Source organism: Arvicanthis niloticus, chromosome 20 (assembly GCF_011762505.2).
Source record: "Arvicanthis niloticus isolate mArvNil1 chromosome 20, mArvNil1.pat.X, whole genome shotgun sequence".
Classification (NCBI taxonomy): Eukaryota; Metazoa; Chordata; class Mammalia; order Rodentia; family Muridae; genus Arvicanthis; species Arvicanthis niloticus.
In genome coordinates this window covers 7975253-7992723 of record NC_047677.1, presented here as the reverse complement: position 1 = coordinate 7992723, position 17471 = coordinate 7975253, and the positions used below count along the sequence as shown (strand labels likewise).

The following is a 17471-nucleotide window of genomic DNA, read 5'->3' as shown; positions in this document are numbered from 1 at the left end:
TTATTAACTTTTCCTTATCTAGGGAACACAAATATATGCTGCCAAAAGAGGCTCCTTTGTTGACCTTGGAATTTTAGATGTCATGCAGATATTTGGCCGAGCCGGAAGACCGCAATTTGACAAATTTGGGGAAGGAATCATTATAACAACACATGATAAACTCAGCCATTACCTCAGTTTGCTCACTCAACAAAACCCAATCGAGAGTCAGTTTCTGGAAAGTCTTGCAGATAACCTAAATGCAGAGGTAAGAACTTGGAAGTTAAATGGTGAGAAAGGTTGATTTAGTTGTTTATTTGTAGTATTAGGACTATAGTGATTGTCAAGAGACAAAATAGAGGCTGCTGAGATGGCTCAGTTGTTAAGGGTGCTTACTGCCCTTGCAAAAGTTCTGGGATTGGTTCCCACCCAGCTGCACTGAAAGGCCAGCCCCAAGGAATCTTAAACCTGCTTGTGGCCTTTTCTGGCATCTTGTTTGCTTTTGTACCTAGACACACACACACTCACTCACTCTCTCTCTCTCTCTCTCTCTCTCTCTCTCTTTCTCTCTCTCTCAAAATTACATCTTTAAAAATTGAAAAAAATAATAGGATAAATGCAGAATGTTACTTAATTCATAGCAGTGTAAGATATTCACAAGACTGACAGGAACTTGTTGCTAACTATAAGATTTGTTCTATATCAGAAATCTAAGCTAACTTAGAGAGGTTAAGGAAATCAATGGCAGTAGTAGCAATGTGTATTTGTATTTTGCTTTTCTAATAAAATTTTATTAGATTTAGAAAGTTACTTTATTTTATTAGATCATTTGATAGCTTCATTATAAATATTTATACAAATTATATAAAACTGAAGTTTGATCTTGAGTATCAAACCTAACTGATCTCAGCAGCCTGAATATCTTAACGTCTTAACTGGCAAATAATATAAACATTTTTAACAATTTAGAATATGTATGTCAATCATTAACTGCTTTCAGTTTTCATGGCATTCTTAATTATTGCTGTGGTATTCTGTACTTTAATATGCCAGTTTCCTTTCTTAGCCTGAAGTTGTTTTAATTGTTTTAGTAGCTTCTATGTGAGCATGAGTTAAATGAAGGACATTTAACTCACAGTCACAATGTATGCTAGTCTTATACCGTGTTCATCTTAATGGATTATAGAAGTGTCTGTGACATCCTGCTTGTGTTTTCCTCTGTAGAGTAGGAAAATCAAACTGACACAGTTCTCTGTTAAGAATATTGGCCAAAGAAGGATCAGAACTCTGGGAAGCACAGTGCAGTGGCATCCGGAGTTGCATATGTTGGCCGAAGGGTTCAGAGGGAGAGAATACATTGGGTGCCAGGCTACTGCACATATAAGCTTTGTGAAAACTCCATATGAGGTCAAGAAAGATAGCCAAGTTTGGGAGGTATGATTGGAGATTAGAAAAAAAAGGCATAAAGGGCAGTAGGAAAGTATTTTTCCAGTGGGAAAAGGCACTTGTGCCAAAGCCTATGACTTGAGTTTGTTCCTTTGTTCCTCAGGACCCACATGGTAGAGGGAAGTAACCAACTATGACACATTATCTTCTGACCTCCACATGTATGCCGTGGCACACATGATACATGCAGATACACACTAATAAAAATACTTTTTAAATGAAAAGGGGGAGGGTAATGAAAGGCCCTTACTTTCTACTAAGAAAATTACAGGATACTTAAAGAAGACTAGTAGTAATTTGACTCCAAAGACAATCTATTGTAGCAGAGTTTCACTCCTTGATGTTAACTATGATTGAATAATTTAAATAACTAGGTATCAATAACTTGCATGTCTTATGAACATTCTTTTATTTTTTCAGCCATAAGGCCCAGTGATACTCTTGGATATCTTTAGCATCTCAAGATCACTTGAAGTTGAGTTTTGAAACTAATATTCAAGCACACAGTTCCATTAACTCTAGTTTATTTTATAGATGAAATGTAGTAGATTAAACTGAATATATTTTTTAGATAAAATGTAGGAGGTTAAACTGAATATATTTTCTTGTGTTGATACTTTACTTTTTCACATGATCTAGACTAAATATTTTTTAAAGAAATATCAGCAATAGTTTCTCTGACTTTTACAGTGCAAACAAGGTTGTGCTAGATGGTTTTTATGTCCTCTTGACAAGGCTAGAGGCTAGAGACTCAGTTTGAAAGAGGGAACCTCAGTTGAGGAAATGACATAACCAAAGGGCTTATGTGTAATCAGGAGGCCCAGTTCACTGTGGGTGGTGCCACCCCTGGGTTGGTGGTCTTGAGTGCTATTGATAAAGCTAATAAGCCATCAAGAACAATCCAGTAAATGGCACTCCTCCGTGGCCTCTGCATCAACTCCTGCCCCAGATTCTTTCTTTCCTTGACTTAACTTGGATGATGGACCATAAACTTAAGATAGCTTTGGTTATGGAATTTTATCACAACCATAGCCATCCCAATGAAAACAGATTTCTGTGTAACTTTACTTTAAAGGTTGTGGAGTCAACTTAGAACTAATATCTTTGACCACTTTTTAAGTAGTAAACCCAAGTGCTTTTATAAGTGTACAGGAAATACAAACTGAATCAAACACCATTCTTATTGTTTTGAACAATGGAATATTATCAGTGAAACTACACATACTCTGAGAATCAAAGTCAATAATGGTTACTAACTACTTAATAGATATGCCATTTTCAAAAATCTCTTCTCACTAGGTGCATAATTCCATTTAGATACGTAAAAGGCATCTACACTTTAAAATTTCTAGCCTTTGTAGTGAAGTATAATCACCGTTAGATTTTTTTTTAACCATGATCTACTGAAATTTCTTTTCAAGTTTTATGATGATGATATAAGTTGAATGTGAAATTAATTTTGGTAAAGCTAGAAATCGAATATGAATCATTTTATAGCATGAGTCTGTGCTGTATTATTAAGATCATGGACTTGTGTTTACCACATTTGTGTTAAGACTCAACATTGGCAATGATTAATGCAAAGATCAAGTTAAACTAGAAGAATGTTGCCTCTACTAATGGCTTTGACTTTAATGAGTATAGTTTTAACTAATTAGACAAATACATTAAGGATAATTTGAACATAAATGTTTTATTCATGTCTTTGCACTTTGATACTTCATAACTCCATAATTATAAGGCTGAAAGTCATGAGTGCATTCTCTTTATGAGAGCACATGAGTTTGCACTAAGAGAAAAGCAAGTATTTGAAGCTTTTTAAGAAGTTTTCAGAAGACCGTCACTATTCTTCTATTTCTTGTAAGCCACCTTTTAAATCTCAGCCAATCTTTAAAGCTTGGACACTTTTTCTATATTCTAATATTTATTCTTCAGAAGAATTCCATACGTGCTGTATAGATACTAATACATATACCCAAGTTATGTATAAGTTTCATGAATCATTGCCAATGTTGAGTCTTAACAAAGATGTGGTAAACACAAATCCATGATCTTAATAATACAGCACAGACTCATGCTATAAAATGATTCATATTTGATTTCTAACTTTACCAAAATTAATTTCACATTCAGCTTATATTATCATCATGCTTTCTCAGTCTGCCTCTGATGATTCTTCACTGGAAGTCCTTTGCCATAGATAGGCATTCATTTCTTTAATCTTGTCACCTTCAGTGTCCAATTTTTATATTCTTGTTTGCTTTTATTTTTCTTATTTATAAAATACTACTTTTGTTGACTTGTGTAAAATCTATTTATTACATGCCTGTTCTACTTTGCTATGTAGCATATACCACAATTGATTTACTGTAGTCCCTTGCTATGGAGCCTCATATGCTTACTTCCAGCCTTAAAATAAATGAGTCTATGGGATAAACTTTTGTATGTATTATAAGCCGTGTGTGTGCACATACATGCTTGTAAATTTGTTTATTTAGATTTTGTATGGTTTTAACGAATTTTTAAGACATATATATGATACAAATAATCAAAATGTCTTTATATATGAAACTTTAATATATCAATTAGGTATCAAGTATAATTTAAGTTATATATCTAAATTCCCAAATGGGATAAGTTATATTTTCTTTAATGGACTCTGTAGTGTAATTTTTTTATTATTCACACGTCTCATATTTGAAAACCTTTGTTGAGTATGAATCCATTGTGAAGCAGGGGAGTTGAGTTTGGAGTAACTATCCCAGTGGTTATGTATCTCAACTTCATGCAGGGGGACTGGCACATGGCCAAGGACCATGCTTTTGTGCAAGTATCTTTGGACAGAACGTACAGGCTTACTGCTGACTTGTAAGATGAATGAATAAATTTCAAAAGGATAGGATGAAAAGCTGTCACCAGGTGGCAGCTTATAGTTACAAGACACTTTTCACTTTTGTCACAAGGTGGCGATAAAGGACTAGCCTCATAATCATGTGGACCATGAAATGAACATGGATTTTTTTTTTTTTCTGTTCAGTGTCATTCCTTTTTGTGAATGATTACAGGGTTTGCATTACTTGAGCAGATGAGTGATACCTGCACCCTCCTCCTCTTCATCCTATCAGAGGCAGCAACAGCATGTTATTCATGTTAATTTACCGATGAAGCTTATTTTTATTTTATAAATCTTGATTTCTTTTTTGTTAAAATAATGGGATCATAAGAAAAATAGCTCATACTTCATAAGACATTATATATCTACACATACATTTAGTTATTTAGTTAGTTAGTTAGTTAGTTAGTTAGTTAGTTACCTGACTAGGAAGAGTATTTTATTGGGCATAGTGTAGGCAGGGAGCAGGTTGGGGAACATCTAGAATACTGCCTATATCAAAATATCTGACATTAAATAGGAGAGAGGGAATCTCTAACTTTTACTCATATTATTAACTAGTTTCTTTTTATTTATATTTTTTACTAATTTGGTTAACTTTTCCAAGGAATATTTCAAGACAAAATGTGTAAGGCACAGTGTCAACAACTGAACTTTTTTAAAAGGCTTTTTGGATAAAGGTTAGTGGAGGAAAAGGAAAGTGAGTGCTGTAGTAGTTATGAAAAGTAAGGGTCACAGGACAGACAGTTAAGGCAGCACTGCAGCTGGATGCTAATACTTGGAGAATAATAATACTGGTGAGGTTCTGGCGCAGTAATGAAGTAATCATGTTTTCACCATGTGTATGTTAGAATTGTAAGAGGGAAAAAAGGTTAATTGCTAACATACCATGTGTTAACTGATTTTTCTCATACCTTCAGGTCACTATTAACATCTGTAATATAATGAGATGTGCATCAGTTTTTGTTTTTGAGGTCTTGCTGTATAGTCACTGTGTAGTCCAGGTTGGACTCACTTGCAGCTATTCTCCTGGTGTAGCTTCCTGAGCACTAAGTATAGGCATAGACAATTGTGCCCAGTGAGTATGTTTAATTCTTAACTTCGTAAACACCATTCAATATAGGGCTATATAATACTTAATGGTTAAAGTAGTTATCAGTTAGATATAGATTATATATAGAAACACGTGAATATAGAAATAGTAGTTGCAGAAATTCAGTAGTTTGTCAATTTCAAACAACTTTCTTCTTTCCTCCTTCCTTCCTTCCTTTTTTTTTTTTTTTTTTTTGTTTGTTTTGGGGGTTTGTTTTGTTTTGTTTGCTTCCAGACAGGGTTATTCTGTGTAACCTTGGCTGTCCTGGAACCCGTTCTGTAAACCTTGAACTTACAGAGAGAGATTCACTTGACTGTGCCTAACAAGTGCTGGAATTAAAGGTGTACACCATCACTGGCCTGCCAAACATGATTGGTTTTTTGTTGTTGTTGTATTTACACATTCAATATAGAAAACTTTTAACTGTCCCACCTGTAATTCTTTAGTAATTATGTAGCTCCTTATTGACTCAAATTTAGGGTTTGTTTGTTTGTTTTGTTTTGCATGAGTGGATAGGACAGTGTTAAGGATTCACCCTGTGGCCTTGTATGTACTAAGCCTACTCTCTGCCACTGTACTATATTACCAGCTAACCTACATATATTCCTAACAGAATTAGTTATATAAAATTAAAATTATAGGAATTAAAACAGATATGAAGTTTTTTAGTATAAATGATAAAATGACTTTCTATATATTGCTTCCTAAAATTATATAGAAATAAAGCAAATTAAAGTGTCAGTTTCTTTAATATTAATACCTTAGTTATTACATTCCTTGTTTTATTTTCTTCCTAAGATGTAATAATTTATACAGAATACATCTCTTCTTACTAACTGAACTAAGGATTTGTAAAAGAATTATAGGTGTCAAGTCCGCACACTTAGAATACTCTCACAGAAAGCACTGTTGCTTCCAGTTAGTCTGATACATAATCAAATACATCTCACAAAAGTGTCTCATTAAGATTCTGTTAATGTCACTGTCTAATAATTTTCTTTACACAGAGCTCATGTTAGTTGTATTTTTAAAGCATTAATTGATATTTTTTAAGTTAGTACATGTCAACAACACATTAAAATGCCATATTGTACATTCCATTTACTTTCTGAATATACTGTAAACATTCTTTTTTTTATTATAGTTCACACATATAAATTCTTTTTGAATAATGAAAGGACTTATTGTTTTGTTGAACTGTTGTTTTCATCTTTGTTTTTCTTATTGTTAGTGCTTTGGATATGGAATTTTGTCACTCGTTCACCCAGGCTAGCTTTAAACTTAGGACACACTGCAACTATACCTTTACACTGAAGCAGTGGTTGTCATCAGTTTTGGCAGGATATTTTTTTAAGTATAAGTATTAATATGTATAAACGTGCTTTTTTTGTAGAAATGGTTACAATTTTCTATTGTGTTCCATTTGTGTGTCTATCCCAATGCTAAGACTATAGAGACAAAGCCAACTTTCCTTCTGCGTTTTTGATAATTACTTCACAGAAGCAGGGAAGAACATGCACATAGTAGGACATTGTTATTATTCAAATACACTTATATTAAACTTTTCAGAACAATTATATGAAACTAAAACAAATTGAATGTTAAGTGAATTAGGAAAAATAACAAAACAAAAGTTCTTTAATACTCTATAAAATAAAGTTCACTCATGGAAAAAATCAAAAGTCATAAAATTGAAGATTTTTTTATTGTTTTTTATTTTATTATTTTTATGTTTTATTTATTTTTTTATAAATTCAGCTTTTAAATATCATTTCTAATGTACTGTTTTCAATTACATGAAGCAACTGTGATATTTAATAAATTGAAAATATCATGCCTACCAGTTGTGTTTGTCTTTTTTGAAAAGCACAATACAATGACCTATTTTCAAAAACTAATTTCTGGCAAAATAGTGTTTGCCATAATGTGTTTTAGTTTTTCCTGTGTTGCTTTAATCTGCTGTATTTTGAATTTGCAGATTGCGTTGGGAACAGTCACCAATGTGGAAGAAGCAGTGAAGTGGTTAAGCTACACTTACCTCTATGTGCGGATGAGAGCAAACCCACTAGCATATGGAATCAGTCACAAAGCATACCAGGTATAAAGCTCCCTCGGAACAAAAGAACAGAACGCTCAAGCTTTCTTTTGCGTTGTGTGATCCTTTCATAATGTGAAAATAGATATTTGTTCCTCTCACCTCATTTGAAAAAGAGTTAGGGAACTGGAAGAAAATTTCAGAGCTGTAATGTTTTTTTAGAGGACACTGAAGAAAATGAAATTGACCCTGATAATTACGTTACCTTAAATCTCTTTTTCCACTGGTACTATTTAAGTTGGTATTTATGTTCTGGTGAAGCCTTTTCCAGATAGATTTCCATTTGTAGTATTTTGCTGTGTTTGTTTCAAACTGATATATTAGTTTGGGAGTAAACTGGACAGGAAAAAATTTATGGTGATGTTTTAATAATAGGCTTATGTTCTATATAATCTTTACCCCTTATCACGTTGCTTTACCCTCTATTCTAAAATTTTTAAGTGGTGGCAGTGATGACTTATCATCATAACTCTGTGGAGGTCAGGCTCACTTTCATGTATCAGCGCATAGGCAGACTGAGAATTGGATACATGTGGGGACAGCCTTTCCTCTGAGCTTTATGGTTGTGTGGTCCATATGGCTTACAGATTCCATATGATCTTGTTTTTTTTCTTTAGAACTCTGCTTTTGTGCTGTAAGTGCTTCCTAATTACAGGAAAAATCCTGTTGTGGTCTAATGAAAACATTATTTCACTATCATCATATGCATATTCACTTATGTCAAGTCAAAATTATCAAGAAAATTTAATTTAACTCAAAGTGTTTCCTTTTTTTACCAGTAATACACATCGGATCTTGTTATCAAAGCCAATCCTGGAGCTTTTCTATTGTATTTCCTCTTCCTGTGCAGTAGATTTCATAAAGTTTCATACAGAAGCAACAACCAGTGCCAAAGATGCTAGTCTGAAATCTGAGTTTTCATATTTGGATTTTTCCCTAGAAAGTATTTCACTACCTTTCTATTTTTCGTGCTGGTCCTTAAGACAATGCTTTATTTTACAGCCAGATTAACTGGTTGCTAGTGAAGGTTTTCATTATAATATTTAAGTTTATACATGGTAAGCATGAAACACTGAATGTTCACATTACAAGTAAAAGGATTGTGACAATAATTGAGGCCATTATGAAAATTTTCCAAAAGGGTAAAACTTAACTTGGTGTGTATGTGATAATCTAAATGAGAAGTGGTCCCTACAGGCAGCTTGCTGTATTTGAACATGTCACCCTCAGTTGGCAGTGCTGTTTGGAAAGGCTATAGAACAGTGGCTCTCAACCTGTGAGTCATGACATATGATTTATTTACATAATGGAATACTATTCAGCTAGTAAAAACAGACATCCTGAATTTTGCAGGCAAATGGATAAATCTTTTTTTTTTTATTTAATATTTTATCTACATTTAAGATGCCTTCCCCTTTCCCCATTTCCCCTCCCTAGAAAACCCCTGTCCCATGCCCCCCCCCTTTCCTTTTTGCTTTTATATAATTTTTTTAAATGTTAATCAAAGGATTTATAAGTTTGGTAATGCTCAATCAGAAGCATAACTCAATACCCAACCTAGATATAAAAACTGTCTTTGACTGGTGGAGACATGTGAACATCTGCCTCCATGCCCCTTCTCTCTTTCTCTCTCTCACCACCTAGCTTTTCCTCTCCTTCATCTTCTCTCCTTACTCCGTCTCTTCCTCTCAATACTCCTTCCCACTTAGCTCCTCCTACATATCACTCTTCCTGTTAAAGTAAAACTTTTCTCTCAAAATACAATTAGACCATACTTATTCCTAATTGTACCAGTGAGGTACAAGATAGTCCTAATACCCAGTCCATCATCATTTTGTTGACTAACCAGAACTTCTGTCATCTCTTCTAACTAAAACACTTACTTTTTGATCCTGGCTTTTTTTTTTTTTTTTTTTTTTTTTTTTTTTTTTTTTTGGCTTTAGAGTGAATGTCAGCTGAAAACTATATACTCAGATCTTTTCTCTCAAAGTCTCAAAGTCAATAGCCAGGATTGGCTATGGGACTATGGGTCTTCAACCCCTTCAGAAATCCAGAATGACTGAGTTAACTGAAGTTACGGGAAGCACTAAATGTAGCTTCTAAAACTTAGCCAATTTATAGAGACCTCTGAACACCTGAAAAGCCCCTATACTACCGAACGTTCGAGCATCAAATCTTCAGCCTTCTGGCCCAGAGTCATCTGACAGACCTCAGTGATGCAGGATTATTAAGGGCTGATTACTCTATCTAGGCAGATATAATCAGTCAACTATTCTGCATGTGTGTCCTCTTCTGGACAGTAATTTGTCTGTAGATGGAAAGAGGCAATTCTTGCCTAGTGGCTGTCACCACACAACTGGCATAACACCAAGGATGCTGAATTTCTTCTTAGAATCCACAACAGGAAGCTGTCAGGAGCAGACAGGTCTCTAATCAGAATGAACATTAATATAGAAATATTTATAGCGTCAATTCTATGGACTTCTGACGTTTTGAAAACCAACTATCCATGTAAGGTCACCTGAACTGTTGTCTGTTCACTCCTCTCAGCTATTTCTAAATAAAATATGGGAAACCTCCTAACAATAAACTCAAAGCCATGAATTTGCTATAGTCCCTTAACTCATAGGTTAACCGTCCCAAATCAGTTAAAAAAGTTAGAGAAGGACTGGGTCTAGGCCTTGTATTCCTAAATGTGTTATACAGGCACATTGCCCATGAGAGTATCAATATTTATCTCACTTTTATATTAATAAGAAGCTCGTGCCAATGAAAACCTTAAATTTGAAATCAAAGTAAGTTTTGTACCATTTAAGAAATTATAACTTCATCTTGATAATAATTATACAGATTTCTACCAATAGGTTATGGCTATGCAATAAGTCCTAGCTAATCCTCCCTGTTCCAACAAGACCACTACTTTTCCCTAGAAAGACAGATTATTATTAACCACATTAGTCCCCAAGCCCAGGGAATAGGGGCGCTGATTCTTCTTTAACTTCTTCAAGCTGATTATGGGCGTTGAGATATTAGAAGAGGGGTGGGGGGAAGAGTAAGTTGATAAGCCTCTGATGCTGTGTCTTCACTGCATCCAGATGGAATTCCAGGACATCTGAGGTTTGGGCAGGTCTGCTCAGTATGCTTGATGAGTAGATACACCAAGGCTGTGTATTCTGCAATATACAATTCTCAGAACAAGTTTTAGTATCAAGAAAAAAAAAATTTTCCCCCCCTAGGGGGCTGACGTTCTTTTTAAAGATGTTGGTTCTAACAACTTTTCCCCCCTTTTGAAAAATGGTTGTAATATTTTCACTTCAGATTTTATCCCCTAACCGCACTTCCTCCCAGAAACCTCCCATCCCATCCCCCTCCTCATGCTTCTATGAGGCAGTGACCGCACCTACCCCCCCCCACTATCCCCGCCCCACCCTCACATTCCCCCCCCCCTCCACTCTGTGTTTATTTTTTATGGGACCAAGAAACTCTTCTTCCACCTATGCCCGACAAAGCCATCCTCCCCTCCATATACAGCTGGAGTCTTGGGTCCCTCCCTATGTGTTCCCTGGTTGGTGGTTTAGACCCTGGGGGGCTCTGGTTGTTTGGTATTGTTGCTTTCCTCCTGGGGTTGCAAACCCTTTCTGCTCCTTCAGTCCTCTCTCTAAGTTCTCTATTGGGAAACCCCTGATCATATCAGTGGTTAACTGTGAGCATCGCCCTCTGAGTGTGTTAGTCTTTGGCAGACCTCTAAGGAGACAGCTATATCATGTTCCTCACATTATGCACTTCCAGCCATCCACAACAGTGTTTAGCTTAGGTGGCTGTACATGGGATGAATACCGAGGTGGAGTGGTCTCCTGATGACCCCTCCTTCAGTTTCTGTCCAATGTTTTGTTTCCATATTTGCTCCCTTGAGCATTTTTGTTACTTGTTCTAAGTAGAACTGAGGCGTCCCCTCTTGGTCTGTCTTCCTTCTTCATGAGATTCATGTGGTCTGCTGGTTGAGTCTTCGCTTGGATAAATCTTTAGAAGACCTACTTTAAACAATGGCAATATTAACTCATTTGATTTTGAAGATTTTTTTTTATACCTTTCCACTCCACTAGAAACCTTATTTTATCTCATTGCTTATAGCTACGAGGAATCTTAGAGACTTGGTATGTATTACTTACTTGAATATGCCAGTACACATATTTATGTATATACACAGCATAACAATAAGAGTAATTTTTCAGATATTTGGTTAAATATCATAATTTCTGCTTATAAAAAGACTAAGGCAGGTTATGACCACACATGCCTGTTAACCCAGCTTCTAAAAGGCTAAAATAGGAGAGTTATAAGGGGGATGCAGTCCTAGAGCACACTGTGAACTGATCTCAAAAGTTCAAAGCAACAACAATAAAGATTGTATTGTAATAGGTTCAATACTATAAAAAAATATCTAATTTTCTTCTTTGTTTCTGTTTTTATGATAATCAAAATAGTTTTGCCATCAGAAATTATAAAAATTCATGAACCTTTATTCAAGAACATTTGAAGTATTTTTGAAAGGATAATGTGCATTTAGTTCTATGGATCATTATTGGGCAAGAGCACTCTTACCACCATTTTCCTGGAAATACTACTAATCTTTTTATTTTTCTTGTTTTTTTGAGGCAGGGTTTCTCTCTGTAGCCCTGTCTGTCCTGGAACTCACTCTGTAGACCAGGCTGGCCTCGAACTCAGAAATCTGCCTGCCTCTGCCTCCCAAGTGCTGGGATTAATGGTGTGCACCACCACCGCCCCGGCAATACTAATCTTCTTAAATATTAATATGGCTCAACAATTTTAAGTCCCTATTGGTTTTAGCAAATTTATGTCTAACTTTTAAGTATTTATTATCTGGAATTCTAAAGCTATAACTATCTTAGATTCTAGAATATTTGAAGAAAATGTGCAAGTTGATAGCATCAGTGGTTTTTAAGCATTATTTAGTAATAATTTTTTCTAACTTTGTTTAATATTAAAATATACATACATTCACATATAAAAAATGAAATTGGTATATTGAAAGGACATCTGCAGTCTTGTGTTCATGGCAGCAAATTTCACAATGCCCCCAAAATGAGCACAACTCATCACCTGTCTATCAGTTGATAAATGGACAAGGAAAATGTGTTCCATACATACACTGAATAGTATTCGTCAGGAAAAATGGAATCCTGTCTATTGTGACCACATTCCTGGAATGAGAGACTGTGGGCGATACAGATATAGAAAGATAACTGCCATATGATATTACTCACATGTGAAAACTAAGTGTTGTGAACATAGAAACTGAGAATACCATAGTGATGCCCAGAGGCTAAGAAGAGCAGAGATGTGGAGAGTTTATTCAGTGTGTACTGAGTTACAATTACTTAAAAGCAGGTAATTTCCTATGCTTTAGTACCACAGGTAATTACAAATAACAAAAAGTTAACAAAAGGGTTTGTTTAGAGAGATAGACTTTTTTTTTTTTTTTTTTTTTGGTTTTTCGAGACAGGGTTTCTCTGTATAGCCTTGGCTGACCTGGAACTCACTCGGTAGACCAGGCTGGCCTCGAACTCAGAAATCCGCCTGCCTCTGCCTCCCAAGTGCTGGGATTAAAGGCGTGCGCCACCACTGCCCGGCGAGATAGACATTTTAATCATTGCCAATTGTATATTAATAAAAACAACATGCTGTACCTTTTTTTTTTTCCTGGTTTTTTGAGGCAGGGTTTCTCTGTGTAGCCCTGTCTGTCCTGGAACTCACTCTGTAGATCAGGCTGGCCTTGAACTCAGAAATCCACCTGCCTCTGCCTCCCAGGTGCTGGGATTAAAGGCATGCGCCACCATTGCCCAGCCAACATGCTATACCTTTAACATGTACAGTTTTTATGTGCCATTTTAAAAATGAACTTAATTTCAACCTAAACTCTCAAGAAAAAGCATGTTAATTTTTCTAAGTAGATGTATGCAATAACTTTGTAAAGAGTTTGATACATTTATGTGTGTGTGTATGTGTCTGTGTTCATTCTATTTCTTTCATATAGATTGACCCAACATTAAGAAAGCATCGAGAACAGCTCCTTATTGAAGTTGGACAAAAGCTGGATAAAGCTAAGATGATTCGTTTTGAAGAACGAACTGGCTATTTTTCTTCCACTGATTTGGGTAGAACTGCCAGCCACTACTATATTAAATACAACACCATTGAGGTAATATATTCAATGGAACAAATACAATAATCTCTTCATTTTTAGATTTAAATAAATTCTAGTCTTCAGAATATGCTGATAATGCAAAATAACAAAAGCAGTTAATACAACAAAACATGTTTAAACTAATTCAATAATACCCTTTGTACTGACAATACACAAATAACATTTTAAATACTCTGGGTTCTTTGCCAACCAGTCAGTGAACTTCTGCAGGATGTAGAGAATATTAGTAAGTTCTAAGTAATGAATGACAGATTATATTAAATGGGAAATGATAGTTTTCTGCTTGGTTTTGTATCAGCTTAACATAAGCTAGAGTCATTATCGAGAAAGGACCCTCAGTTGAGGAAAAGCTTCCATGAGATCCAGCTGTAAGGCATTTTGTCAATTAGTCATCAATGAGGGATGGCCTTGCTCATTATGAGTGGTGCCATCCCTGGGCTGGTGTTCCTGGATTCTGTAAGGAAGCACTGATCCTTGAAAGAACTTATAAGTTCTTGTGGGAAGGAACAACCCACAAGAAGCAAGTAGTTCAGCAACACAGCCCTATGGCCTCTGTATCAGCTCTTGCCTCCAGGATCCTACCATGTGTAAGTTCCTGTCTTTATTTCCTTTGATGATGAACAGTAATGTAGAAGTGGAAGCTGAAGAAACCGTTTCTTTACCAGCTTGCTTTTTGTCATAGTTTTTTGTCACAGCAATAGAAACCTTAACTATGAAAAACAGTTGAATGATTTTTTAAAGAAAAAGTTTAAAAAAAAAAAAAAAAAAAAGCATATTACTAAGAACCAGTGGGTAGAGTTAAAATAACTCATCAGGACAAGCTGACTATTGCAGCCTGAGAATTGTTGAGGGTTAAAATTTTAAACATACAATGGAACTTAATATCATTTTAAATATCTCTTTCTTTCTTTTTCTTTTTCTTTTTTTCTTTTTTTTTTTTTTTTTATGAATGGTTCTGGGTGTGGGATTCCAGTTTTGTAGCCAGTTCTAGTGTCTTAGTTTCTAAATGCAAATGACTCCCAACTCTGCTTCCCAAGTGCTGGGTACTAGGCATGCTCCAACATGTCTGGTTTACTTACTGCCTTTTGAATTGATCCTGCATCAGAAGAAGTGCCCTTTAATATCTGAATTTATTCATATTCTCTGTGAATTTATATGTGTGTGTGTCAGTGCATGTTGGAAAGTAACAATGATCATTCGTAAGAAAGATTTAAACTTGTTTTATTTATGGCCATGTTTTGAATTTTATATTGATTTTTTGTTTGGGACTTTTATAAATATTTTTAATGTAAAAAGAAATCATTCCAATTAGATTTCTTCAAATGCAGAAACATCAGTTTATATGAAATGTAGCTTTTGTACTGATAGGTTGTTTGTTTATACATAAAGCAGGTCTTAGAAAATACTAGTTTGTCCCCAATTTTCCAAAATAAACTTTATGTTTGCATAACAGTTAGATTTCTTTAAATCCTTCGACATTTATTATCTTACAACTGTGATCTGGGGAATCTTCAACCCAGTACCCAGCGTTTTGCTCCTTCTATCACCCATTCATAATCTCATTTTCTCTATTACACAATTTTTCTTGGATGTGTGCTTGTTAGCACACCGTGACCAAGCCAAGTTCGTTAGCAATTCTTCTAGAGCTGTTGCCTTTCACCTTCATTCTATATGACCTCTACCTGCTTTTCTGCATCTGGTTTCATTGATAAAATATTATGAGAATCATCAGATTACTGTTTAATACTCATTTCTCTGCAATTTATATGATATATGATTAATTTAGTATTTGTGAATGATCCAGATTAGATTTCTATATACACAGACCAAAATGTTTTGATGAACATTTTTAGGAATGTAATATTTGCTTAATAACTGCCTTTATTTATATTTTTGCTTTTATAGATCTTCTTACTTTGATGATGTGTATAAAATGAGAATTTGGAATACTGTACAACAAATATCTGTATGGTCTAGGGCTTCATTTCTCTAAGTTTGTGTAATTTATAGTAGGATATGCAACTTAAGAACACTTCATTGGACTTCTTATTTTAATCAAGTATTTATTTTGACAGACATTTAATGAGCTCTTTGATGCACACAAAACAGAAGGTGATATCTTTGCTATTGTCTCCAAAGCTGAAGAATTTGATCAAATTAAGGTACGATATCTTGAGATTAGAATTAAATATTATTACATAAGTACATAAATTCATTTATTAGCTTATAATTAATTACTATTTCTCAACATAAGAATTAAACATCATATTGCATTTGGAGTATCAATCATCAAAAATGTCCACTGTCATAAAAAGTTATGCCTCACAACATCTGTTGCTTTTGCCCCAAATCAATAATTTTGTAGATTTTGTAGTATTAAAACAATCAAATGAATCTGGGGCAGTAGTACATGCCTTTAGTCCTACCATTTAGGAGACAGAGGCTGAGGCTCTCTGAGTTTGAAGCCATCCTTGTCTCCATAGCAAGATCTAGGCCAAGTTACACAGTGAGATCATGTCTCACAGAGAGGTGTAGGGGGAGGTAGGAGAGAGAAACTATTAAATAGTGTTAGTGGGTAGCCTTTGAACTATTAAAATGTAAAGTTCCTTGAAGAAAATACAAAATACATGCATGATTAGATTTAGATTTGAATATTTCTGCACTATCCATATTTTAATTTAATCTCACTAACAGTAAAAACTTCACTACTTTGAACATCGTACTTCACAACTTTAAGTTGTGAATGTGTTATGCCTTATAAAAATATGTGACTATAGTGAATGTATTTGAAGATAATCAAGTTTGCCCTAATCCAGTTGGGCAGAGGTTTAACTCTGATCAAATAAAAAAGGAAATCTCATCAACTGAAGGATGATAAGGTCAGATGACTTAATTTTTATGGCATAGCAAATTTTTATATGTCAATTGCAACTTTAATATTAGTTATGAATAATAAAATGCAATTGTAACAGCTTCAAGATAGTTTCACATTGTATTTTAAAACTACCTGTGTGCAAAGTAGTATTTTTAGTGCTACAATAAGAAAACATTGTCATATAAAGGGGAAGCTTGTACAAACATAAAGTGTTTAATTTGAACAATAAAATGTTCATTAATTCAACTAAAGTATTACTATAAAAACATTAATTCTTTTAGGTCAGAGAAGAGGAAATAGAAGAATTAGATACCTTGTTAAGCAATTTCTGTGAACTCTCAGCTCCAGGAGGTGTGGAAAATAGTTATGGGAAAATAAACATCCTACTTCAGACCTACATTAGCCGAGGAGAGATGGACAGTTTCTCCCTTATATCAGATTCTGCATATGTTGCCCAGGTAAGAATCATAATCCCTTCCCATTTTGCTTTGAAGACTACTCAATTTATCCCAGGCACACTGAGACTGCTGCCAACTGCAATTTTATTTTAGACCTCTTTCCAACATTTATGCATTCTTTCTCATGAGTCAGGACTGGAATTCCATTTGGCTATAACAAACTTACCGTTAAATATGAATTAATGAATGTATTTTGTTCTACATGTTTGTTTTGCTAGGTTTTTCTTTGAAAATAGGTAATCTTAACAGGTATGATAGCATACAGCTGAAGTAAACCTCTGAGTTTAAGTCCAGCTAGGGCTATATAGTGAAACCCTGTGTGATTTAAACACACACAGAAAACAACCAGTGATCTTCTCTACCTCTGGTACTTAAAAGTCAAGAATAGAAAGGCAACTGTTCCCTA

General features: G+C 34.7%; 1 protein-coding gene across 2 annotated transcripts in view; it reads left to right on the top strand.

Moving 5' to 3' along the window:
- Positions 1-17471, top strand: part of Ascc3 (activating signal cointegrator 1 complex subunit 3) — a 265284-nt gene that overhangs the window by 119452 nt on the left and 128361 nt on the right. For both annotated transcript variants that reach the window (XM_034524196.2, XM_076917041.1), the window contains 5 exons: positions 23-247; positions 7390-7509; positions 13562-13726; positions 15808-15894; positions 16889-17065. In XM_034524196.2, coding sequence (XP_034380087.1) covers positions 23-247; positions 7390-7509; positions 13562-13726; positions 15808-15894; positions 16889-17065 — 774 coding nt within the window. The remainder of the gene's footprint in view (positions 1-22; positions 248-7389; positions 7510-13561; positions 13727-15807; positions 15895-16888; positions 17066-17471) is intronic.